Source organism: Neovison vison, chromosome 5, assembly GCF_020171115.1.
Source record: "Neovison vison isolate M4711 chromosome 5, ASM_NN_V1, whole genome shotgun sequence".
Lineage (NCBI taxonomy): Eukaryota > Metazoa > Chordata > Mammalia > Carnivora > Mustelidae > Neogale > Neogale vison.
Genome location: NC_058095.1, coordinates 91,122,304 through 91,149,393, shown reverse-complemented (window position 1 = coordinate 91,149,393; position 27,090 = coordinate 91,122,304). Strand labels below are relative to the sequence as shown.

The window sequence follows — 27,090 nt, the reverse complement described above, 5'->3', positions numbered from 1 at the left end:
ACATTAAATTCCAATTTAAGGGGTGTCTGGGTGGCTTAGTGGGTTTAAGCCTCTGCCTTTGGCTCAGGTCATGATCTCTAGGTCCTGGGATCAAGCCCTGCGTTGGGCTCTCTGCTCAGTGGGGAGCCTGCTTCCCTTTCCACTTCTGCCTGCCTCTCTGTCTACTTGTGATCTCTGTCAAATAAATAAAATAAAATCTTAAAAAAAGAAATTATTAAAAAAAGATTTCTTCTTTTTATTCTTAGACTATTTCAATACGCATGGATAGTAAAAATTCCATGTTTTAAAGTTGCTCTAACTAATTTTTTGTGTAGTTCTCCCACGGACTGGATAAACATTTAGGTGTCACTGATCTATGTTTCCTTTCAGCTTTAGGAATTTCTTTTTTTCCTCTGAGATATTTTCGATTTAATTTCGTTTAAAAAAAGATCGGTGCAAAGTAAACATTTTTAAAAGGGTAAGGAAATATTTTTTTTAAAAGATTTTATTTATTTATTTGACAGAGAGATATCACAAGCAGGCTGAGAGGCAGGCAGAGAGAGAGGAGGAAGCAGGCTCCCTGCTGAGCAGAGAGCCCAATGCAGGCCTCGATCCTAGGACCCTGAGATCATGACCTGAGCTGAAGGCAGCGGCTTAACCCACTGAGCCACCCAGGCGCCCAAGGAAATATTTTTAAAAAGGTATTTTGATTCCTCTCTACTCTTTCCTCTTTCTCTATAACAATTTTTATTATTTTTTTATTTATCCTTCCTGGTTTTTAAATATAAGCAAATGTACATGTCTGTGGATAAGTTTGACATTACCCTTAAAAAAACACAAAACTTATTTTTAGAGAGAAAGTGTGTGTGCCAGTTGGGGTTGGGTAGGGCAGTGGGAGAGAATCTCCAGCAGATTCTCTGCTGGGCACAAACCTGAATTGGGGCTCGATCCCACAGCCTGATACCATGATGAGATCAGCTCCTGAGCAGAAACCAAGAGTCTGGTGCTTAACCGTCAGAGCCACCCAGGTACCTTGACACTGCCCCTTAAAACAGTCTCCTCTGCCTCGGCTTCTTAGGTTAGTGAGTATGTGACCTCACTGCATGGTAGTGCTGTGAGAATTGTCCGCTTCCCTCTTCTTACACTTTCAGTCTCCCCAAGTCCTCATCAATCAGCTTTCGGGTGTTTTGTCAGCTGGCTTTGGGAACCAGTGTCTGTTAGTGGGAAGGGAAAAGGAAGACAATGAATGTTGATCAAATTGTGTGTCATTTTCTCATAAGGTAGGATTATTTTCCCCCTTTATTAAAGAGGAGGAGGTTAAAGTTCAGTAGGCTGTAGTTACACATGACTGGTAGGAAGTCAGTTCATGGGAGGATTTAATGCACCTGAAGTCTGTTTGTAATATATCAAGAGTGATGTGCAGGTATCTCAGCATGTCAGTGGTGGTTGTGCTAGCATACTGAAAAGTTGCTGTTGCTGTTTTTAAGATTTTTATTTATTCATTTACTTGAGAGAGAACACAGTGCGGGGGGATGGATGGTAGGAGCAGAGGGAGAAACAGACTCCCCGCTTGGCAGAGAGCCTAATGTGGGGCTTGATCCCAGGACCCCAGGATCATGTCCTGAGCAGAAGGCAGACACTTAACCGACTGAGCCACCCAGGTGCCCTTGAAAATTTTTAATCTAACATTTCAGACGATCTCATTTTATTTTGCTTTTTATTATTAATATTTTTTAGATTTTTTAATTTATTCATTGGAGAGAGAGCAAACATGAGTGGTGGGTGGCAGGGGAGAGTTGCGGGGACGGTCAGGAGGAGAGGAAGGAGCACACTCCCCACTGAGCAGGGAAGCCTGATGCAGGGCTCAGTGCTAGAACCCTGGGATCATGAACTGAGCCGAAGGCAGACGCTTAAGCAACTGAGCCACCCAGGGACCCCTTGTTTTTATTTTTTGAAGGCACTTAAGAATCAGATAGAAAACCTCACTTTTGTGTTTTTTCAAAAGGATATTTGAGAGTTATATTTTAAAATGTATAATATATGAAATGCTTAATATCTAAAATGTAACAATGGGAATTGAAAAAAGAATTATAAAGAAGTCTAAGCCTTTTAAGTTCTCTTATTGTTTAAACTGTATAGTTTTTTAAATTAGTCTTCATGAAGGCCAAATTTATTGCATATATTTTCCTTCAGTTTTAACCTGAAACCAATGCCTGGAGCATCCGTTTAATGTTCAAATGGCAGATTAGCAGTCAGACTAATTATTTCTACTCTCAGATACCTTTGAATTTATAAGGACCATAAATTCCCTATCTTTCTCTGTTTTCTTAACTATACATGGAAATTCGTTCTCTTGAAAATGTGTTGCCCCATATTTAACAAGATTTTTTTTTTCCTATTCTAGTTTGGGAATACCTGCTACTGTAATTCAGTTCTTCAAGCACTTTATTTTTTGTCGTCCATTTTGGGAAAACGTTCTAGCATACAAGAGCCAACCTAGGAAAAAGGAGAACCTTCTTACCTGCCTAGCAGACCTCTTCCATAGCATAGCCACTCAGAAGAAGAAGGTTGGGGTGATTCCTCCTAAGAAGTTCATAACAAGATTACGGAAGGAAAATGGTAATTCTTCTACTTCTGAATGTATTCTTACATACCAGAAAGGGTAAATAATAGCACACTACAGTTCAGCAGGCACTGACTGAGCATCTTCTAAGACTGAAAGTATGTTAGCTATGGAAAAGCAAAGCTGACGTTTCTGTCTTGAAGGAAGTGCTAGTTCAGTGAGGGAGGTAATCACACAGTAATTAATATGAGGTATGATTAATGTTGGAAGTATGTTCTACAAAGATTATATTCTGTATGCCAGGAAATGAGAAATGATAAATTTTTTATTTTGTTTTACTTTTATTTTTATTTATTTTTGCCTGCTTGGCTCTTGTATGGAGAATAAAGTTGGGTCTTCCTCCCATTATCTGTTGTTTTTGTAGTCTCATGTCTGTTTCATGTCTCTTTCATGTCTGTTAACCCGTTGGATCTTTACACTACCCTGATTTAGAAAGCATGTGATCTCTCCCACTTTAGCCATGCAAAGAATAGAGGCTAAAAAGCTTTCCAGAAACTTTTTGGCTTAGGGTAGGTGTAGGTGTAGGTGGTTTTAACTCCACTCACCCCCTTTTTAAAATAGTTACTGATTAAGTCTGTCTTCTCTTTTCTCTCTTCAATGTTTTTCTTTTAGATTTGTATAATGTTCACAGCAGGCCCAGAAGTCAGATGTTATTACCTCATTTTATATGAAATAGTGAGTGCTCAGCGGAGTTAAAATGACTTACAAGGGTCCCACACATGTTTCTGACATCTAAGTCCCATTATCTTTCTGCTGTGTTATGTTACCTCAGAAAATTCAACTAGGATTTATTTATTTATTTAAATTTGCATCAGTTTTTTTTTTTTAAGATTTTATGTATTTATTTGACAGACAGAGATCACAGGTAGGCAGGAGAGGCAGGCAGAGAGAGGAGGAAACAGGCTCCCTGCCAAACAGAGAGCCTGATGCAGGACTCGATCCCAGGACCCTGGGATCACGACCTGAGCCGAAGGTAGAGGCTTTAACCCACTGAGCCACCCAGGCACCCCTCAAGCAGGATTTAAATCACATGTAGAATTCTGGGTTTTGTTTGATGTAGCCAGTTTAATCATTGTGGAAATAAAATTGAGTGGTATTTTTAGTTTGATTTATTATCAAAAGATGCCCACAGAAATAAGATTTGAGATGTCTTTAAGATTGGTTACCAAACACACCATTGAATAATGCTGTCCTTAACTGCGTGGACACTGTTCATTATCCAATGAATTGAGAGAAGCCTGGATCATATCCAGTTTCCTGAAACGTCAGAAAACACTGAGATAACATGGCAATAGGCTATTATTCTTGAATCTGATTCACCTGTTAAACGATTTTATTCATTTCCTCTGTAAACAGATACAAAGCAGTTGATCATTCATTCACAAAACCAAATCTTTTTGTGTTTTCCCTATGAAAGCCAAACATCTCTCTTAAGTTAGAAATCTGTGTAGTATCTTCTGTTTTTAAGAACACCAAATACAGCTCTGTTAGAGTTTGGCTGAGTGATTCAAGTCCCTTAAGTCGTTTTGTCTGTATTGGTATGAAACTTCAGGGATTTTGTCTTGGTAGAAAATTCATGTACATGGTACTTGAACGTGCCACCTTTCTCGGTGATTTTGTTAGTACTTTAGAAATGGTCAGCATCAGAAACATGAAACACAGAATACACAGTATTTTCTTTTCAGTGAATAGTGCATTTTTCTTGACCTTACTATTATTATTTTTTTAAGACTGGTTTATTTGAGGGCAGGGAGGGGCAGAGAAAGAGAGAGAATTTCAAGTAGAATTCCTTCTGAGCATGGAGCCGGGAGCTGGGCTCAGAAACAGAGCCTGGTCTCACACCCTGAGATCACGACCTGAGCCAAGATCAAGGGTTGGATGCTTAACCAGCTGAGCCACCCAGGAGCCCCTTGACTCTATTTTTTTTTAAATAAGATTTTATTTATTTATTTGACAGAGCTCACAAGTAGGCAGAGACGCAGGCAGAGAGAGAGGAGGAAGCAGGCTCCCCACTGAGTAGAGAGCCTGGTGCAGGGCTTGATCCCAGGACCCTGGGATCATAACCTGAGCTGAAGGCAGAGGCTTTAACGCACAGAGCCACACAGGTGCCCCGACCCTATTCTTTAATCTATTGTATGTGCTCTTAGTTTGGGCTGCTGTAACGAAAGTACCATAGCCTGGGTGCCTTAAACAAGAGACACATGTTTCTTGCAGTTCTGGAGGCTGAGACATTCCGGAGTAACATGTCGGCAGCTTCAGCGTGTGCTGCGGGCTGTCTTCCTGGTTTACACATGGCTGCCTTCTTGCCGTGCCCCGCATGGTGAAGAGAGAGAAGCAAACTCACTCATGTCTCTTCCTAAAAGGACACTAATCCCAGTCTTAAAAACCTAAAGGTCCTCCCAAGGCCCCACTTCCAAAGAGCAGCACATTGGGGGTTAGGGTTTCAACATGGGACTTTTGGGTGGAGGTACATGCCTATGGTCCTGAAGTGAGCTGTGGCTTTTTAAATTTACAGTAAGTCACGCTGCACACAGAGCTCAAGTTACTGTGTTTTGAAAGTTGCGTCTCTGTGGCTTTATACGTTTGCTTGTCAAAGCTGGAATGTTTTTGCTGTGTTTATTTTTTTTTTAATAATTCAGTATTTTCTGAAAATTTTTTAAATGTTTAGGCAGAGTACATTGTACAGTAGACTTGTTTGATGAAATTGATTCCAGGGTGAATATTCCAAACTTATCCTCTCATAGTTTTGTTTCATTTTTCTATACCTCAGAAACAATATTTAATGGAAAAGCATGTTATTATTTGATGTTGCTGGCATTTGTATGAAGTACAGTTTTGCCTTTTGATTCTTTTCCTGGCAATTTTGTAGAGGAGAGCATACAAGTTAAAGAGCATTTAATGGACTATCCATTGCTTAACTCTCCTTCTGACCTTCTGTTTCCTGGGGTTTTTTGTTTTGTTTGTTTGTTTGTGTTTAAATCTCTGGCACAAATGGATGTTGCCCATTTCAGAATTTCCACTAACTTTGACTGTTGGATTGTTGTTCTTAAACCAGTTTTCTTCCATGGTATGCTGTAAATAAACATGTCATGTTTTGTACTTGCAGTCGATATTAGCTCCATATTATGTTAACCACTAATACTTTATATAGCTAATCATTTCGATATTACTTGGGAAGAAACTGTTTTAATTTCAGAAATGGATTTTTCCTTTCAAAATTTTAATTCATGTTCCCTAACCATAGCATGTAAGAACTGTAGCATAGAACTTTTACAGTGTGATAAGACTTGCTCCATAAATGTGTTCTCCTTCATGATGGGAAACTAGCTGAAAGTTTGAATTGATTAACTATTATATATTTAGCTTCTGTTGACGGCCAGAAACTTGTGGAGAGGACCAATAGTCATGTAATTTAATGTGTTATCTCCATGAAAAAAAAATAAAACATGGAAAGGGAGTTGATCACTTATGTTAGTTCAGAGAGTTGAAGTGAGAAGCCATTGGAAAATCTGAGGCAAACTCGTTCCAAGTGGATAGAATCGAAATTGCAGTTGCCCTGAGTGCTTGAAGGATGACAAGAATATTCATGTGGCTGGAGTGGAGTAAGAGCAATAAGGCAAGGGCCTAGAACTTGGGCTTTCATTTGAAAGCCATGGTGAGCCATTAGGGTTGCTGAGCAGGTGGGTGATGTGTTTTGATCTGGCTGCTGGGGGTGTGGTAGCATGAACGGGCATGGGCCGCATGAGTACAGCCCAGGAGGCCAGCCAGGAGGCTGTTGCACTAACCTAGGTAAGAAGTAAAGCCCTCTGTTCTACACCGCTAACTTCCCATAGCCACTCTACCATTCTAGAAGACTCAAAACACAGACTGATGAGCTACTTGTGTGCTAGCTAGCAGTGACTTGGCTTGGGATCACTTATGGGGGGCTTGAAAGTCCCATCAGCTGGCACGTGTAGCTGTGTGCTCTGACTCACTGGGTCTTAACAGCACAGGTAGTTCACGCTATTGTTTGGGCCCAGATTTCTTCCCATGTTGTGGTAGCTGTTTCCGTCCCTGTTGTTCATTTGGTAGTTCGTTCATTTGATAGTTCGTTCGTTCGTTCATTCATACAACGTCAAGCACATCTAAATATGTGGCAGGCATTGTCCTGGGTGCTGGAGATACAGCAGTGAATGAGACAGAAAAGATCCTTATTCTCAAGAAACCTGTGTGTAGCTAGCTATGCTTCAGGTGATGCAGAGAGATACTAATATAAATATGTAGGAATAAATATTTAAGGATTGGTCTTCCTTAAGTGAGGAAATAATTACAAATAACACCTGTTAAATAGATGTGAGTGAATAATTCCCATGTTCATTTTAATCCTGTTTCTCCAAAAGAGCGTAAAAGATTTTTGTATTAATGAAAGCTAACTATTTCTGAATTATGAAGAACACATAACATTTTTACATGTTGATTTAGTTTCCCCCCCCTTTTTTTTGCATTAATGTTGCAGCTATTTGGGACTTTAATAATTTATACCTTTCATAGTCATTTATTTAATAATGAAATTGTCCTATTAGACTGTCAGTTCCATGATGAGGGGAGCCCATTTGTTTTTGCTCACCATTGTATTCCCAGGATGTAATCTAGTTCCTGGCACATAGTAGGTGCTTACTAAATATTTGATGCGTGAGTGAGCGAATGAGTGAGTTTGTTTAATTTGCCAAAGCAACTTTGAAGCCTACCTTTCCCATCATGCTACTTAGCAGAAAAGAAAGGAAACCAAGATTTTAGAAATTAAGTGTAATACAGTTTACGGGTCTTGTCTGTGGCCATTTAGTTGATGTTGTTTTGCTGTTCATGTAGTTCTGGTTGAAGTTTTTAAATCTGTATTGACTACTCAGGCATAGCGAGTCTGGCACATTTACCATAATGTTTATAAAAAAATGGACTGCAAATTATTTTAAATATTTCAACAAAATGCTTTAAGAGTATTTTCTGGTTTACTCTATATCTCATTTCCAGAGTGTTCAAGTCAGTTGAGGTGTGTCTATGAATGTGGAGTCCTTTGTTCTGTGTTAAAAGAACAACATCTAAAAAAAGTTGTTTCAATTTTTAAAAAAACAAAAGTATTTGCACATTTTTGCCTTATAAATTATTTTGAAAGACATGCATAGAAGCTAAAATAACTTCTAACAGGAAAAAAAGAGACTTCTTATTTTTTATTGTTTTCTCTTAACCAGAAGTTTTTAAATTTATATCTTTTTAGTTATTTTTTAATTTTATAGTTTATTTTAAATATTCACGGCAAAAATACATTCATTAAAACTTCATCAAGATCAAAAGCTTCTGCACAACAAAGGAAACAGTCAACAGAACAAAGAAGCAACCCACAGAATGGGAGAATATATTTGCAAATGACAGTACAAAGGGCCGATATCCAAGATATATTAAGAAGAGATTATGCTGAGTGAAATAAGTCAAGCTGAGAGAGTCAATTATCATATGGTTTCACTTATTTGTGGAGCATAACAAATAGCATGGAGGACAAGGGGCTTTAGAGAGGAGTAGGGAATTTGGGTAAATTGGAAGGGGAGGTGAACCATGAGAGACTATGGACTCTGAAAAACAATCTGAGGGGTTTGAAGTGGCGGGGGGGTGGGAGGTTGGGGTACCAGGTGGTGGGTATTATAGAGGGCACGGCTTGCATGGAGCACTGGGTTGGTGAAAAAATAATTAATAATGTTTTTCTGAAAATAAATAAATTGAAAAAAAAAAAAAACTTTGCTTAGGGGGTGCCTGGGTGGCTCAGTGGGTTAAAGCCTCTGCCTTTGGCTCAGGTCATGATCCCAGGGTCCTGGGATAGAGCCCCGCATGGGTCTCTCTGCTCCTCAGGGAGTCTGCTTCCTCCTCTGTCTGCCTGCCTCTCTGCCTAGTTGTGATCTCTGTCAAATAAATAAATAAAATATTAAAAAACAAACAAAAAACCAAAAAACTATGGTTAGAAAAAACTTAATTTCGTGGGAAAGAGACTACTTTAGACTGGCATTGAGCCAGCATATAGAGTAAATTGTTCAGATCTCACTTAAACTAGGCCCTTAGAGTTTTTATAAAATATTTTTATGGTGCTCTCCCATTATTCTTCCTTTTAGATTCCTCACTGACTTTTCCAATTTGTTCGTATTTTCCTTGAACACTAATCAACTCTCGCGTATTTCCTTCTTAGCAGACATGGGTGGTTCTTTTGTGACCTGGTGATAGATGAGTAAGTGAGAGATAAAAAGGGGACTTTTAAGGGTGTCCTGTACACTTCTGGAAGCTGCCCAGACACTCAAAGTGTCAGGGTTGGTGAAGGAGTCGGGATGGACAAAGAGACCACGAATCAGGCCTTTAGGAGGTGAGGGGAAGTTGACAGATGACCACAGAAAGAAGGGGGTTCAGGGTAGTATGGCCAGACCTTAACAGCTTTTTTGACTGAGGGTGAGTTTTTCATATGCAAAACAAAGTGTCATGATTTAGAAGTGGCTGCAGGGAGCTCAAAAATGCCAGAGGCTGAAAAGATGGGGAGTTTAGAAGAGAACATTGTTTCTGGAGGGAACAGCAGAAAGGGTTGAGAAAGAAGAAAAGGATGAGGAAGGAAATAAGGAACAATAAATGACTCAGAGTAATAGAGGATGGGAGAGTGGGGCTGGGAGGTAGACTAGTATTTTCAGGGATGAGGCATCATTGCACTGAGAGGCAAAGTGAAAGATGATTGACTTCAGTTACCCCAGCCTTGCCTAGCCCCGTCCAGCGGTGGAACCATCTAAGGGTTCTGACCATGACTTGGTTTGTCTCAGGAAGTTAGAGTAGACAGCTGGGAGGTTTTGCAGTGAGCTGTGTCAGTGTCGGGAGTGACACACAGACTTCTGCCTGGCAACAGGGGATGGGAAATGGTGTCACAGTCTCTTGGATCTGTCCCTCATGGGCAAAAACCACTGGACACACAATACCAAATTATCATCAGTTAGATGTTAATGCCACATAGGCTAATGCAGTATCTCTCAGGACTCAAGGCTTTCATTGTTCTTAAACATAAAGGGCTTGTTGGAGGCTAATCAAATCCCTCAGGACAAGTTTACAGAAGAGAAGTGGGGAGTGGCTCTAACTGCATCAGTATTATTGAGTTTGACTTGAACTCCAAGAAAGAGGTTTAATGAATTGCCTGTGACATACATGTAATTAAAGGTCGAACCATCCTAGGAATCCAGACAGTCTTGCTCGATCAGCTGCACCTTACATCTGAGGCTCCTTACAGGTCTTTTTGACACCAAGAGTGAAATGAGTCTTTATTTGTTTTGACTGTACCTCCCAAATCCACATTTTCACTAGTTCCCATTCTGTTTATACAGTAACTTTGCAAGAGAAGATGGTATTCCGTTTTAAAGACCAGAAAATCAAGGCCTTTTTGATTACTATAAGAGTGAACATTTTCTCACATTTTTTAATTTTTTTGAAATCTGTTTCTATAAATTGTTGATTTCCACACTTGGTATTTCCTTTTGTATAAACTCTTTATGTGTTGAAGCTGTTAATAGTTTTTATGTTTTTTTTAAACCTTTTCAGTGATTTCTAATGCACAGAAACTTAATTTTATGCAGTCATAATTGTAGCTCTTCAAAAATGTAATTTTTTGTTCTTTTATCTTAGACTTTGCCCAAATTTTGTTCCTAATTTGTTGTCTTTTATTTAAAAAATGTCAGCTGTGATATCTTTGGATTTATTAAATGTGCCTTGAGAATCTAAAGGTAAAACATCCCTGGCCAGGTCTTCTCAGTGTGTGTGATCTCTGAGCAGCAGGTGCCTTTGTGGGGCAGGGCCTCCCTGGGCAGGCTGCTTTGTATGCAGATCAGCTGCTTAGGGACTGCCTGCTTTGTGTCCTGGGCCTGCCACTTCCTGGCAGCATGACTTTCCCTCTCTGATCCCATTCCCTCATTTGGAAGATGGCAATAACAGCATCCCAGAGTTGTTAAAAAGATCAACTGCAACACTGCCTGTGAAGTCCTTACCTTTCAGTTTCAGGTGGTGTAAAGTCCAGTGCTGGGTATAGAGCAGTTCATGTTAGTGACTGGTGTTTGGTGATATTTTTTCATTTGTATAGTTACAGGGAACATTTCACAGAGTTACAAAATCTCACTTAGAGATTATCTTGATTGAATAGATAATTTGTGATACCGATGTTTCCTATACCTGACTGCAGATCAGAGTCCCCTGGAGGAACTTTCGAAAGTTCCAGATTTCAGGCCTCACCTCTGACTGAATCCCTAGGATGCATGGCCCACAATTCTCGTGGATCACTTAATATTGTTTCTTTAAAAAGAAGATCCTCATTTGTCTTAACCGTATTTTCTCCAAGCTTAGTCATATGTTTTTGTGAAAGATAATCTGTTTCTTGTACATGACTGACAATACCAGACATTTGTATTTAGTTCTGATAGAATATGGATATTTGTTTTAAATCTAGTTTTAATCAGGTTATTAATTTTGAAGTAATTCTCTAATATATTTTTATTTTTAGAACTTTTTGACAACTACATGCAGCAAGATGCCCATGAATTCTTAAATTACCTACTAAATACAATAGCTGATATTTTACAGGAAGAAAGAAAGCAGGAAAAACAAAATGGCCATTTACCTAATGGTAATATGAACAATGAGAACAACAACAGCACACCAGACCCAACGTGGGTTCATGAGATTTTTCAGGGAACACTGACAAATGAAACCAGATGTCTTATTTGTGAAACTGTGAGTATGTCATAAAATTTTGTATAGAGCAGATTTAATTCATTTTTATTAAAACTTCTTAGAGGAGGAGTGTGAGAGATGAACATGAAGGTTGTAATACTTAGGTGTAGCAAAAATGAATTATCGAAGCTGTACTTGCTCTCGTACTCAGTATGCTCTGTAGTAATGCTGCTTATTAACAGTGAGTACCTGAGCTGCTTGAACTGCATGGGTCCACTTATTTGTAGAATTTTTTTTTGTATATGTATAGTACTGTAAATGTGAGGTTTTTTTAAAATAATTTTCTTAACAACATTTTCCATAGCTAACTTTATTATAAATACATACTATGATACATACACAAAGTGTATGTTAAGTTTTATGTTATCAATAAGGCTTCTGGTCAACCGAAGACTCTTATAGTTAGCTTTTTGGAGACTCAGAAGTTACACATGATTTTCAACAGTGGCAGCGTGGGTAGGAGGTTTCAGTGCCTGTCACCCCCCCTGCATTGCTCAGGGATCAACTGTATTTGTTTTTATTTCAGTGTAAGAGGCCATAGAGTCATGTTCTGGAAATTGTATGTCTGTGTCTTACTTAAGGCCATAAGAAACTTACAGGTCAGGGAGGTACATTAATTTGTTTTCCCTTTTCCTGCAGTTGTGTTTATTGTTGATTGTTGGAATAAAAACTAAAGCATACTGTGTACACTCAAGCAGGGGAAAGCATCCACTTCCTGGATACTTCATAAAGAGGAGCAGTAGGGAAGAAGCCTGAAAATGGATTTTATGTGGGGTCAGAGAGCCCAGTCCTTTCATAGTATCATTACCTTCTTAAGACATTTACATTTTTAAAGAATATGTCCTTTTAAAAAAAAAAATCTAACATTTCTCATAATGAGTTTATCTGATGTTTCCTTCTAACTGAGACGCAGATATGCATTCTTGGCTGGATTGATTCGTTAACGTGTCTTTCTCAGGGTCTCACGTGTGGGCACACAATATCCATCTGCCTCTCGTTGGTAAAATTTTGATCTCCCATTCAAGGTGTTGTTCACTTTCTCTGGTTGATAATGTCTTGTTTTTATGCCTTGGTAAAGGCAGTCTGTGGGGAGACACAAATATGTTGTTCATCAGAATCTCCCACAACATTTAGCATCCACTCAGGTCCAGTCCTACTATGGTGGTTCTACGACTAGTCTTTAATAGCACAGAAGAGTAGCATCATCCATTGGAAAAGAGAATTCACAAGCAAGAAAAGTTAGACATGTTTTATGGATGTTTGGAAGAATAGCATGGTTACTTGTTTGTCTAAATCAGATAAACATACCTAGTATGTTGAGTGAGGCTAATAGGAAATTGTATTTTTTAATTCATGGACTTCAGAAAAATTGAGTAGAAAGTACAGAAAGTTCCCAACTCTCTCTCTCCTTTCTTCCACTTTCCCCTATGATTCATGTCTTGCATTAATGAGGTACATTTGTTGCAGTTGATGGACCAATACATTACATTATTATTATTATTTTAAGATTTTATTTATTTATTGGACAGAGAGCAAAAGTAGGGGAAGCAGCAGGCAGAGGGAGAGGGAGAAGAAGGCTTTCCGCTGAGCAAGGGGCCAGATGTGGGGCTCGATCCATTCTGGGATCGTGACCTGAGCCGATGGCAGATGCTTAACCGCTTAACTGACTGAGCCACCCAGGCACCCCAAGACACATTAATTAAAATATGTAGTTCATATTTTGAGTTCAGTCTTGGTATTATCTGTTCTGGGGTTCCATCTGTTTTGACAAATGTATAATGACACGTGTCTGTCATTAAAGTATCATACAGAGAAGTTTCACCCTTTGTTTCACAAATTCATCCCTCCTTCCTCTCCAAATCCCTGGCAACCCCTGATCATTTTACTGTCTCCATAGTTTTGACTTTTCCAGAATGTCGTATATTTGGAATCATAGAGAAGTAGCTTTGTAGCTCATTTCTTTTCATCACTTAATTATCTTTCATGATGTGGATATTCTGCAGTTTATCCATTCACTTATTCACTTATCCATTCACCTGCCTCCCAGTTTTGATGATTATTGTTTTGTCTGCTCTGGGCCTTGTGCTTCTCCATATAAAGCGTAGAATCACACAATATTTAAAAACTAGGATTGTCCACAAGATAGTGTGCTGTGATTTCAAAGGGGATTGCCTTGACTCTGTAGATGAAGTTGGGAAAAACTGATGTCTTCACAGTCTTGAGTCTAACAGTCCATTTATATGGACTGTACTTTTATCTACATGTTCTTTGATTTAGAAAGAAATCATCTTGTAGTTTTTATGTTGATCTTGTACATATTTTATTTTGTTATGTTTGTATAGATGAGTGTGGGGTTTTTTGTTTGTTTCTTTTTGGCTCTAATGTAAGTAATATTGTAGTTTCTTTCTCTCTCTCTCTCTCTCTCTCTCAAAGTAAATGGTGACTGTTTTGGTTCCACCATGAATTAAAAGATAGAGTCTTTAAACAGAACCATGACCTATACCGATTAATGATCTATTGACTGTTGATTATGCATTGATCTGTTTAACTATAATCAGGCATTTGGAAAATGATAGTTGTCAGTAGTATAATTTTAGTTAATGAAGGACACAGTAGTAATAAATAAAATTCTTTTGTGGAAATACATTTTTATTGGTGACCCTCTCTCACATCAAGTGAAAAAGGTATAATAGAGTGTTTGAATATATTAACATGTTGTGAAGATGTTTTGGGGTTAGAGTAAGGATTATTGCTCACTGCTGCAGCCATTAGTTAATTGTAGTAAGAGTTTGGGCAATGTTTGATGGCAGGAATTGGTCTCAATACTCATATTTATTCAATGTAACCAACTCCATCTGTTTTTTAACACCAGTTTTGTAGATCTTATAAAGAAGAATTTTATTGGAGCTGAGTTCTAAGTAAATATATTGTCCAATTATTGGAGCAGTGTTTCGGTTGGAATAATAGGTACAATCAGAGAACTTGAAAGTTGCTTTTGATGTTTGATATGATGGAGTTTGGTCTGTGTTAGAAGATATGTATAATTCATCCTCTTCGATAAAACAGAAAATAGTTAAATTTGTTTAGCATGTTGAGAAATGCAGTAATAGGTGAAGCTGGCAAAGTAGATTTGAGAGGGTTTGGGGATACTGTGATATAAGGTCTTTGAAGTTTATGTTACAGACTGAGGATGAAGGGAGTGAGGATTAGATGGAGAAAGTGATATCACCCAATCTTGTTTTGCTCAAATATTTATTTATTTTACTTGTAATGGATGGATAGTGATCCTTCCACCCATTCCTCGCTAGCTAGGTCCCCCTGTGGTCTGCAATATGTATTTGCAGATTCTCTCCCAAGAATTAAGTGTATGAATTGAGAATATTTCCTCAAAATCTCAATCGTCATCTTGCAGACTCCGTAAATGATCATTAGTACCATGCCTTTATCAAGTTCAGCTAGAGGAATGAAATTGAGAATTTCTCAGAATGAATATATAGCATTTCTTCATTTAGTTTTGTACAACTATTTGAGTACCAACTATGCCAGGTAGAAGATGGGTAGAGGTTGGCGGAAGATGAGTAAGACCTCAATTCTGATCTCAAGATGCTCACAGGTGCTCACCTGTGCAGGCTTCCAACAGATAGGTAATTCCAGTACAGTATGTTGTAGTTCAAGTAAGCACGAGTCTGTGGGAGTCGGACAACAGTGGAGCTGACCTATCCAGGTGGGAGTGGGACGGAGTTGTGCAGGTTCAGAGTGGGCTTCCTGGAGACAGTGTTCATATGGCAGATGTTAGTAACACAGTGGTTAATGTCCCAGTTGGTAGAAGGTTGGATTTCTGTAAGGGCACCCTCTTCTTGTGTTCTTCTGTTCTTTGATGCTTTCTTCTGGTCCCATTCTTTTTCTGCTATTAATCCTTCAAATGTGGGCTTCCTCCAGGCTTTGGTTTTGGGCTGCTTGTCGCTCTGCTTTGGGAGGGCCATGTTCCAGTTTGTTATCACCTGTGCTAATGACTCCCCACCCACATCTCTAGCCAACAGGGCTTTACTGAGCCTTCCACGTCCTGGGTTTGATCTGACGTTAGGACGGGGGTGTCCAGCAACAATCAGACGTGTTTACCAACACTTTGAAGAGTTAAATACTGCCCCACTTGGTAGTTTCCCTGTACCAACAGAACTGTAAATCCAAACATAGTAACTCAGATATATCCAGGTGATCCAGAACAATCGTTATGTCAAAGTTTGTATGCTATAATAAAGATGAAAATCTAAAATGAAGACCCCTGAGGCAGTGCCTGAGAACCACAAACCTCATTTTGAGGAACACCAGACTCTCTAATCTTTATTTCTCTTTAGCCTACACATAAGGCCCTGCTCAGTCTGGCTTTTGCCTGTCTGTCCCATACTATCCCTTGACATACTACCCTTCTTCCTCCCAAAATGGGCTGATTGTTTTTCCTTAGCACCTCACATTCCCTTTCCTCTCTCTATGAGGAGTCTTTCTTATTCTCTTTTTCACTGAATCTTTTGAGACCCAGATCATTTCCCTCATGGTGTCCCTAGACTGTGCGTACATGGTACTCATAGCTACTCCTGTTTGCGTAAGTACATAGTATGTATAGCCACGTAATCTGTCACAAGTTAATGATGCTGATCTTATAAAATTGATGCGTCATTGAAGCAGGAAGACATTTACTGCACTGGGCTTATAGCCCTTGTGTGTGAGAGGTACAGTCAGAGATCTCCTATTGTGTGCTAACCTTAAGCATAGAGTCTTTGAAGGGAAGAGCTAGGAAAATTGATGTCTGAAGTTCTGTCCTAATCCAATTCAAATGAATAAGTAATAACTTGAATTTTTTAATCAGATGAGTTACCCATAATTCAAACAGAACTTTATGTTAGATTTTATTTTTGAAGAAGAAGGATTAAAGGAGGTCATCAATGAAGACTATAATTTGGTCATCAGTGAAGATTGTAATTTGGCATTTTAGGCAAAATTATTTCCTTGAATAATAAAACAGCACAGGTGTGATGCCCTTTTCCAAGTGTCCCCATTTAGTCTTAGCCCGTTTTTTTTTTTTTAAGAATTAGTATATATGGGCAGTTTGTTTCTTGTTTCACCATAATACCAAGGTTTTGGAAAATAATGGGATTTCCCATCCTCATCTTTGCCAGAAAGGGAATCAGTCACAGGTGGACTTTGCTGTTTAACCTGTACGTGTGTTGAGAGTCCTTTACTCAGTGTCCTTTTGGATAATCCAGATCCAGTAGATTTCTTTTGAACTCGTGGAAGATGAATTCTTCAGTACTTACTACTACTGATAGAATGAATGCATTTAATTCTGTCACTTCAGAACAATGATTTACTGACAGGTAAAGAAATCAAAGGTAATTCCCTATTTTTACAGATAAGCAGCAAAGATGAAGATTTTTTAGACCTTTCTGTTGACGTGGAACAAAACACATCGATCACTCACTGCTTAAGGTAACTGGAGAGTTACTTATTTTGAAGTTTAATGACTATCTTTGGTTTAGAGTCCTTTTAAATGAATACACAGTTTTCTGGAATAGACTAAATAAATGTATCTTGAATTTCACACAGGGGTTTCAGCAACACAGAAACTCTGTGCAGTGAATACAAATATTACTGTGAAGAATGTCGCAGCAAACAGGAAGCACACAAACGGTAATGTAACGTTTTTAAAATTTGGTAGTAGTTCTCTGGCAGTGGGTCGTGTAGATGGGCTTTCCTAGCTGAAAGTTATGCCTGAAAATCTACAGAGTAAAAATGCCTAGTTTTATCATTAAGTAATTAAGACTCACTAAGTTATTCCTGGGTAAGAAACAGTCAGCTCTGCAACCTCCAGTGATTTTCTCCACTTAATGAAAGTTGTTTAAGAATCATCAACCAGTAGAGTTAAGATACTTGACTTTGAAGCTTGCATGCTTTATGTAAACTTGGTCTTGGTGAGGAGAAAGAGTGGGGAAGATCCTTTTCCTTGCCTCTACTGTCGCTTCTGCTAGCCCCACATAGGATCTTGTGTTCTCTCTCATTTGGTATCTGGTGTCCAGGAATGGAATCGCGTCATCACCATTCTTATTATTTTACTTTTTATTTTAGAACAATCTCAAGCTCAAAGAAAAGTTGTATGAACAGTACCAAGAATACTTTTTAAACCAAAACCACTAAAACGTAAGGTATGATGTCCCATGATCGTGAACACATGAGTGGCTGTTTCCTACCAACAGGGAAGTTTCCCTATTGCCATAGTCACCCCCCTGGGGCAAGTCACACTGGCATGTTAACTGTTCTAGTGGAAGGTATTTCATTAGCACGGATGTCCCAGTACTGTCCTTTCTGTAACAAATCGATCCAGTTCAGAAACACATGTTATCTTTCGTATTCATGTCTCTTTTTTCTTTTTACATTTGGAACAGTCTTTTCTTGGCTTTAAAAATCTTGATGCTTTTGAAAATTATAGATTATTTTATAGACTGTCCCTCTTTGGGTTCATCTCAAAGATTGCCCCTCTTTGTGTTCTCATAATGAGGTTCAGGTTATGTATTCTGGTGAGCATCTCACAGAAGTGATGCTCTATTCTCATTGTATTCTCTTATCCATGATTCCAATTTGTCTCACGTGTGCGGTCCCTCAGACCGCTCCTGAGACACTGGAAGGACTCGTGAGACTCTGCATGTATGGTCAGGCCCACAGCCAAGACTTGTTACAGGGAAAGATGGCAAAGCATCTCCACAGAGCAGATAGCCAGGGGAGCCGCCAAGAGTTTGGTGCCATGGAGTCCCGCAAGACACCTAACCTCCTTCAGTACTGAGTAGGACATGGGGGAGGTGTCGTCTCCCCCGGAGGCTCATTACAGACCTAGTGTCCAAGGTTTTAAACTGAGGACTAGGCATGTAGGTACCCCTCTGTCTTCCAGAATTCTAGACACTCTGAAGGAAAGGAGGTGTTGAGTGTAAACCATATTGCTTGTCCAGACAATTTAGGCCTATTGAGACACTCCCATCATTTAGGGAATGGTGGGAACACTCCTCAAATCCAAATTCTCATATGTTAACCAAGGACCATCCTTGCTAGCAGGCCTTTCCAGAAAGGATAGTCTGAGGCCTGCGAGGTTAACACTTTTCTGCCCATCCAGTTACTGGTGCTGTTCTGTTTGAGCACTTGACCGTGGTGATGTCTCCCAGAGGTCTTCCCTGTTAAGCAATGATTTTGTGCATTTATATAATTCATAAGTATTTTGTGTGGAGGTACTTTGAGGTTGTAAATATGCCCATTCCTCATCAGACTTCTAATTTTTTTTCATTTTCTAAATCTCAGAATGGACTCAAGGATTTTAATTAATTAATTTATTTTTTTAAAATTCAGTGGGTTATGCTCCGTTACCATTTGGCCAGTGGGGGCCCCTTCAAGCTATCACCCGTGTCTTTTTGGCATGTCCCATATTCTTGAGTGACCCTTCACTTCGTAGCGTAACAAGATGTTCCGTGCTCGTCTTGTACTCTCCTTGCCCTGACTCTGGTACCATTTATCCTAGGAGTCCTGCTTTCTTACAGGAGGACGATGATGTTTAGGAAGTAGGACTTTGGTATATAGGTATGCTCACTGATACCTGGATGTCTGTGTTCCTGAGCCCCCTAGTGAAGAGAGCTGGACGGTGTGTGTGTATGTATGTATGTACTCCACACATGCTTATGTCTATCTGTCTATATTATCATGGATCTGTCTATATTGAGAAACCATGAAGTCACAATGATATCCACAGTTTCAGCCGACACTATAGGGTTCATTCTAGTTTTGTCCTTTTTAATATTCATAATTTCCTACTGACAGTACAAATTGGTTCCCAGTATCCTTCTGTATTTACTTACCTGGTTTGTGACCCTGTCCGAAACTGATCTTACCCCTCAACTACCATGCGTGCACTCAACTCCCTATTGCACAGACATGCTTTCTGCTCTGCTCAGTCTTCTCCTCTCCCCTGCCTGCCCAGATGTCTACCCTGGAGGGCCCTACCTACCTAAATGGTTACACAAAACGTTCATGAAAGGAAGAAGAACTTAGATTTTTAAATGACTGTATTTTTATCTGTATTTTGGACACATGTATCTATTAGGAAGGGAGATGTTTTAGGTGATGGGCCCAAGTAATCAAAACAGAGTACTCATTGTCCCCTTCTATTAGTGACAACGATTAGAGTACCTCCCCTATGTTTGGTTATGTCATGGGGGTTGATAAATTAGATTAACCCTGAAAATGTTGTAGAAGGTGCCTAAGACTATTGGTTAAGGAAGATAGAGTTGAGGACTAAATGTAGCTCAGAGGAGTGTCGTGACAAACTTCTTTGGCTCCACGGAGGTAAGTGCATCTGTGAGCATGAGCTGATCTTCATCCAGAATCACAAATAGCCAGACATGAGTAATTAGAAGTTGTCCATCAACTCCAGCTGCTTGTTTTGAAGACATCCATGTGATTTTAATATAGTATTTAATAGTTGATCTTTTATTAAAATGCGTGGGAAATATATATACTCTGTCAAGAAATAAGAAAACACAGATTAAGTACAAATCAGTTAAGAATCCTTATTTATAAAAGCACTGTTAACATTTTTGTTAAATGTTAAAATGTTAAATGTTAAAGCACATACCCTCCCCAGTGTCCATAACCCTACCTTCCTTCTCCCAACCCCCTCCGCCCAGCAACCCACAGTTTGTTTCATGAGATTAAGGGTCACTTATGGTTTGTCTCCCTCCCTATCCCATCTTGTTTCATGGATTCTTCTCCTACCCACTTAAACCCCCATGTTGCATCACCACTTCCTCATATCAGGGAGATCTTATGGTAGTTGTCTTTCTCCGCTTGACTTATTTCACTAAGCATGATACGCTCTAGTTCCATCCATGTTGTCGCAAATGGCAAGATTTCATTTCTTTTGATGGCTGCATAGTATTCCATTGTGTATATATACCACATCTTCTTTATCCAGTCATCTGTTGATGGACATCTAGGTTCTTTCCATAGTTTGGCTATTGTGGACATTGCTGCTATAAACATTTGGGTGCACATGCCCCTTTGGATCACTACGTTTGTATCTTTAGGGTAAATACCCAGTAGTGCAATTGCTGGGTCATAGGGCAGTTCTATTTTCAACATTTTGAGGAACCTCCATGCTGTTTTCCAGAGTGGTTGCACCAGCTTGCATTCCCACCAACAGTGTAGGAGGGTTCCCCTTTCTCCGCATCCTCACCAAGTACTTTTAATTCTCTGGGGTAAAGATCTAAGAGTGGAATGGTTGAATCATATGGTACGTTTATGTTTAGGTTTTTAGGAAACTTCCAAACTGAGTTCCGGTTACTCTGTATCCTTGCCACCCTGGGCATGATCAGTCTTTTTAGTTTTTGGTCATTTGTGGTTTTAATTTGTCTTTCCTGTAATGACTAATGATACTGAGTATGTTTCCATGGGTTTTTGACATCTGTGTGTTTTTTATCCATTAGAAAAAAAAATTAAGTGCTTTTCTTCTTCTTGAATTTTGAAAGGTTTTCAAAAAGAATACATTCTATTTGCAAAAACATGGATGGAGCTTGAAGGCATTATGCTAATTGAAACAATCTAGACAGAAAAACAAATACTTGTTTGACTTCACTCTCATGTGGAATCTAAAACAAACAAACAAACAAACAAAAAACCCCCAGAAACCAAACTCATTGAAAAAAGATCAGATTTGTGGTTAACAGAGTTGGGGAGCTGCAGGGTGGGGTGGGAAACTGGATCTGGATGAGGTGGTCCAAGGTACTAACTTCCAGTTACAGAATAGATAAGTGCCAGGAGTCTGATGTATATCATGACCTTAGCTAACACCGCTATGTGGTTTACTTGAAAGTTGCTAAGACAGTAAGTCCTTAAAGTTTTCATAACGAGGAAAAAATTTTTTTCTTTGTTTTTCAAGCATTTCTAGGAGATGATACATGTTAACTAAGTGTATTTTAATTATTTCACAATATGTGTAAATCAAACCATTATGCTATACACCTTGCCCCTATACAGTGATACTTATCAATTATATCTCAATAAAATTGAGAAATAAATACATGTTCTGGAGACAAGTTTCTTATCAGATATATGACTTTCAAATGTTTTCTCCCAATCTGTGTCTCGATTTTTAGTCTCTTACTGTTTTTTCAAAAACCAGAGGTTTTATTTTGGACAAAGTCTAATGTATCCCTTTTTCATTTATGGACCATTTCTCCAGAGTTGGCTCTGCATCTTTGTAAAAGAAGTTGTCCATATGTATGTATGTGAGTCTGTTTCTTGAATCTATTCTGTTTCATTGATCTGTGTGAGCAGTGCATTCTCTTGTACAGGATTAGGTAAGTCTTGAAATCTGGTAGTGTTAATTCTCCAACTTTTTGATTTTTTTAAAGAATTTATTTACTTATTTGACAGAGAGAAAGAGATCACAAGTAGGCAGAGAGGCAGGCAGAGGGAGAGGGGGAAGCAGGCTCCCCGCTGAGCAGAGAGCCCAATGGGGGGCTTGATCCCAGGACCCTGAGATCATGACCTGAGTTGAAGGCAGAGGCTTAACTCACTGAGCCACCCAGGCACCCGTGATCGTTTTTTTTTTTAAATCATTTTGGCTGGTCTGGTTTCTTTGGCTATTCTTCACATGTCCATATAAATTTTAGAACCAACCTGTCAATATCTACAAGAAAGTCTGTTGGGATTTTAATTTTGATTGCACTGACTCTATAAATCAATTTGGAAAGAGTTCATATCTCACAATATTGAGTCTCCCAACTCATGAACATGGTATACCTCTCTGTTTACCTAGGTCTTTAATTCCTTCCAGCCATGTTTTGTAGTCTTTACAGTGCAAGTTGTGGTTGGCAGAGTTCAAAGATGTACCCCAAGGGACGCCTGGGTGGCTCAGTCAGTTAAGTGTCTGCCTTTGGCTCTGGTCATGATCCCAGGGTCATGGGATTGAGCTCCACATCAGGCTCCCTGCTCAGGGGGGAGCCTGCCCTGCTTCTCCCTCTGCCAGCCACTCCTCCTGCTTGTGTTCTGTCTCTCTCTGACAAATAAATAAATAACATCTTAAAGCAAGCAAACAAACAAACATAAACAAAGATATCCACCAAAATTCCTGTCTCCTGGGATAGGCACCCTGTGTAATGTCCTCCCCTTGAGTGTGGGTAGGACCCATGAGTATAGTGTGTGGGTAGGACCCGTTACATGCCTGTAATGAGGTTACTAATGGTTGATTCTGAGTTAATAAAAAGGACAGGCTGCTCTGTACAAAATGAATACGCCTCTCCCTTCCCTAAGAGTAAGTCACCATCTTTACTTCAGTTGTTCAACTTTATACCTTTTTCTTGCAGATCTTTGGAATCTCCAAGGTTGTGCTTGGTGAAGTGGCTAGCAATGGGCACTGGTTTGCCATCTTTTCACGACTTCCTACTTCCTTGATTCATGCCTATCTTCTCTTGTAGACTGAAGGCCTCATGAAGGTTGGCCTTGTTCCTCACTGCTGGGGCCTAGAACAGTGCACGTTACATAGGAGATATTCAATAAAAATGTCCCAAATGAATTGCCTACTTCTTTTTAGAAAGGCTCTGTTGTCTCTTGATTTTTTTTTTACTCTTTCTTGGGGCTCTGTTCAGACTCCCTCCTCTCACAGGCCCTGAAATATTATATCTAAGTTTCTGTCCTAAACTACATCCTTTCTCTTTCCCTGGGAATCTCATCCATATAAATAACTTAAACTACATGATGATGACTCCTGATTCTGGAATTTGTGAAAACTAAATTTCTTTCTTGAATCTAAGCCTGTAATCTAACAATGATGGGCCTGACCATGTCCTACCAATGATCCAGGTTCAATGTGATCAAAACTAAATTAACATGTTTCCCTGAAACTGGTATCCATCCTGCCATTTGAGTGGAGGGGTCTCCGTGGACTCTTCCCTCTCTGCCATCACTCTCATGTCATGTCTTTTGTGAGCTCATAAAATCCTGTAGACTCAGCCTCCTTTATGTGTTTTGTACTTATCTCCTTCTCCCCAACCCTGTGACCACTGCTTTGGATCTGACCTTGATCATTTTTCACCTAAGTAACTGCATGGGCAATAGTCATCTTGTCTTTAGTTATTACTTCCTCTAGTTCAACCTCTGCATGGGTCCTAAACAGAACTGTTACAAATGCCATTAATTAATTATGCCTTTATGTGATTAAATCCTATATCACTTGGCTCCCTGTGACCTTTTAGAGAACTCCAAATTCTTCAGTATGTATCTAGGATAACTCTGTGATCCATAAAGTAAACTGCATGAGGGTAGGGAGCATGGCTGTCTCATTGCATTCAGTGTCCAGGAAAGCACCTGGCACAGAGTTGCTACTCGGTAAATATTTGTTGAATGATTGAGTGAATGAATATTTTTGCACACCACTCCAGCTTCATTTCTTTTTTTCTTTTTTTAAGATTTTATTTGTTTGTTCGAGAGAGAGAGAGAGACAGAGAGCACAAGCAGGGGAAAGGAGAAGCAGGCTCCCTGTTGAACGGGGAGACCAATGTGGGACCCAATTCCAGGACCCTGGGATCATGACCCGAGCTGAAAGCAGACACTTAAGTGACTAAGCCACCCAGGCATTCCCTCCAACTTCATTTCTTGATGTATCCTCCACTCCACTTTTAACTACACTAAAAATTACTATATAGTCACATATAGCTGAACACTTCATCTTGAGACAGCTGAGATCGGGATGTCTGGTGCATAGAGTAATGATATCTCCCCCACCCACCCCACATATCTATGGCCACTGATTTAAAAGAGGGCAGAGAAACTCCCTGTGGAAAACACTCAAAATATATCTGAAAGTGAGCTACACGCAATTCAGGAGTCATGATCAGGTCATGGAGATGTGCTGGTAGAAGGGAGTCACATTTCAAAGAATGGCTCTGAGGCATTTGGGAAAATTCGTCAGTGGATCCCTACAAGACAGAAGGGGAGGCAGTGTTTTTAGGAACATCCTGGAGGCTGGCATGTAGAGCCAGCCCTTAGGATAAGATGTGAGCTCTGGGAAGGGAAAGACCACAAGTGCTAATCTGTAGAACAATTCCCTGAACTTCAGCACTTTCCAGTCAAGCAAACCTGATAGGGAGCCATTCTCATTCTCCATTCTCAGGGTCTGCCAAGATGTTGGGTCACATCAAGTCTGGGATCCATCAACAGAGATCTACAGTGTGGAGCAGTGGAGGCTGCACAGAAGAGCTGGGCTCAAGGAGGATACAGGTAGTGAGCAGCACTCTAGATTACATATGAGGAAGCAACGGACACTGCTTTGGGATTACCAGAAATGAATGGGAGCATGGAAAGGGCCTAATGGCGGAGGTGGGAGCTGAGAACCATGGTTATTTGGATCTTAGTTCTGTTGCTTGCATACCTATAGCCAATTTTTCTCTTCTTTTTTGCTAAAGAACCCTGGTTTTGTTCAGTTCAGCATTGGTGGAAGTATGTAGAAATTGGGTTCAATTGTGTGGGATCAGTCATGATTGCTTGAAGCATCACAGAACCCTGTTTTTCTTTGGTTCATGGTTCAGGAACTGGTAGTGAGTGGGTACATGACTTAGTTCTGGACAATGAAACGGAGAGAGGGACTGCCAGGAGGTGTGATGCTTAATTTTATGTGCCAACTTGTCTAGGCCATGGGGTGCCCACATAGTTAGCCAAACATTATTCTGGGTGTTTCTGAAATGGTGCTTTTGAATGAGATTCACATTTAAATGAGTAGACTAAGTAAAGCAGATTGCTCTTTCTAATGTGGGTGAGTCTCATCCCATCAACTGAGGGCCAGAATAGAAACAAAAGCCTGCCTGAAAACCTTCAAGTTGGAACATTGGCTTTTATTGCCTACAGATTTGAACCAAGACACTGGCTCTTCCTGGATTTAAGAGTCCATCAGCCTTTGAACCAAAACTCACACCATTGACTCTCCTTGTTCTCCAGTCTTTGGTCTTGAACGGGAATGACACCTTTGGCTCTCTTGGGTCTCCAGCTTCTGACTTCTTCTGCAGATACTGGCACTTCTCAGTCTCTGTGACTGAGCCGATTCCATATAATCCTTCTCTCTCTATAGATAGGTAGATAGGTAAATACATGTATCTATCTATCTATCTATTTACATACATGTCATATATATTTTGGGAGAAAATTATAATACAATATAATTTAATATAATAATATATGTAATATAATATTATTCTGCGAGAGATTTTCCTCTCTGGTGAAAAGAAAGAGGAGAGGAGAAATGCCCTTTGTTGTCTTTGATTCTGTTTGTGGGAGGATGGGAGGTGCAGAGCTTGTAATGGCCATCTTTTGATTATAAGAATATAAGATGAGGGGTGAGGTGCTAAGGATGGCAGGAAAGAGAGACAGAAAAGCTTGAGGCCATGGTGACATTGTTGTGCCACCAAACCCATCATATTTTGCTGGATATTTTAAGGCTTCCCCTTGACGTTCAATTCTTTCTGCCCAAAGTGTGGTCCACAGCTCATAGTGATTATATTATCAATTACGTTCTGCATTTCTTTTTTTATTTTATTTTTTTAAGATTTTATTTATTTATTTGACAGAGATCACAATAGGCTGAGAGGCAGGCAGAGGGTGAAGAGAAGCAGGCTTCTTGCTGAGCAGAGAGCCCGATGCGGGGCTCGATTCCAGGACCCTGGGATCATGACCTGAGCCAAAGGCAGAGGCTTTAACCCACTGAGCCACCCAGGCGTCCCACGTTCTGCATTTCTCCCATCCAAGTACTAACCAGGCCCGACCCTGCTTAGCTTCTGAGATCAGAGGAGATCGGGCACGACGTTCTGCATTTCTAATGAACTTGGCCCCACCCCAGATCCTCTCACTCAGTATCTTCATTTTAACAAGATCCCTGGTGATTTGTGTGTGCACTGAAGTCTGGAAAACCCTGGCTTGAGTGATTTTAGCTGGATGTTAATTTTCTCACATCTGAGCACTAATATATTTGATATGACCTCATCTGGATCTACGGACTGCAGTCTGTGACTGGATTATGTGATGTTCTGGCTGGGTGGTGCCCTTTCTTGCTTGTTCCTTTGGACAGTCTGGTCTCTCCCTTCCTTCCACTTATTCATGTACGAACATACCTCCTTCAAGACTCTGCAAGACCTCACCTCCACCAGGAAGCCCACCTGACTCCCACCAGGTTGAATCGAAAGCACTTCTGATTGAGGGTATGGTGTCATCCTTTTTTGCATCGGTCCTTCTTTGACTCTCCTAGAACCCCAGTACTTTGAGACAATCTTTATTTACTCTTTGTACCCTCCAGTCCTATCTACTGTCGGGCACATACTAACAGCTGAGTAAGTGTTTCTGGAAGACGGAATGAATGTGCTTGGCCGACCTGCTGCTTGTTGCCATTCCCTACTCCACAGGGCTCCAGGCATCCAAGGCACTGAGGGTGGGCAGGCCAGGCAGGATTAGAGAATTAGGGGGCCTGCTGGCCCAGCAGCTCTTTCTCCCCCCCCCCCCGCCCTCCTGGGAGCACACACATCAGAAATAGCCACTCTCTTTTCCAGAAACAAATGTCATGAGGCACCCTAGTGACAGCTGAGCTAAAGGAAGACCCCACAGATAGTAGCTTCTGGAGCTGGACGGGCTTCTCCTCCTGCCTGCTT

The 27,090-nt window shown here is 40.0% G+C and overlaps 1 protein-coding gene across 9 annotated transcripts in view; it reads left to right on the top strand.

The window, feature by feature from the left end:
• The first annotated feature begins 650 nt into the window (after positions 1-650).
• The window catches only part of LOC122906965 (ubiquitin carboxyl-terminal hydrolase 12-like), a 61,191-nt gene continuing 34,751 nt past the window's right edge, over positions 651-27,090 (top strand). For 4 of the 9 annotated variants that reach the window (XM_044249487.1, XM_044249485.1, XM_044249489.1 and 1 more), the window contains exons 1-5: positions 651-680; positions 2,384-2,598; positions 11,222-11,371; positions 16,779-16,855; positions 16,973-17,056. In XM_044249487.1, coding sequence (XP_044105422.1) covers positions 2,596-2,598; positions 11,222-11,371; positions 16,779-16,855; positions 16,973-17,056 — 314 coding nt within the window. In that variant the 5' untranslated portion in view covers positions 651-680; positions 2,384-2,595. Of the gene's footprint in view, positions 681-2,383; positions 2,599-11,221; positions 11,372-16,778; positions 16,856-16,972; positions 17,057-17,491; positions 17,569-24,572; positions 24,680-27,090 lie in introns of all 9 variants that reach the window. The other 5 variants (XM_044249490.1, XM_044249492.1, XM_044249491.1 and 2 more) reach the window with 3 other exon arrangements.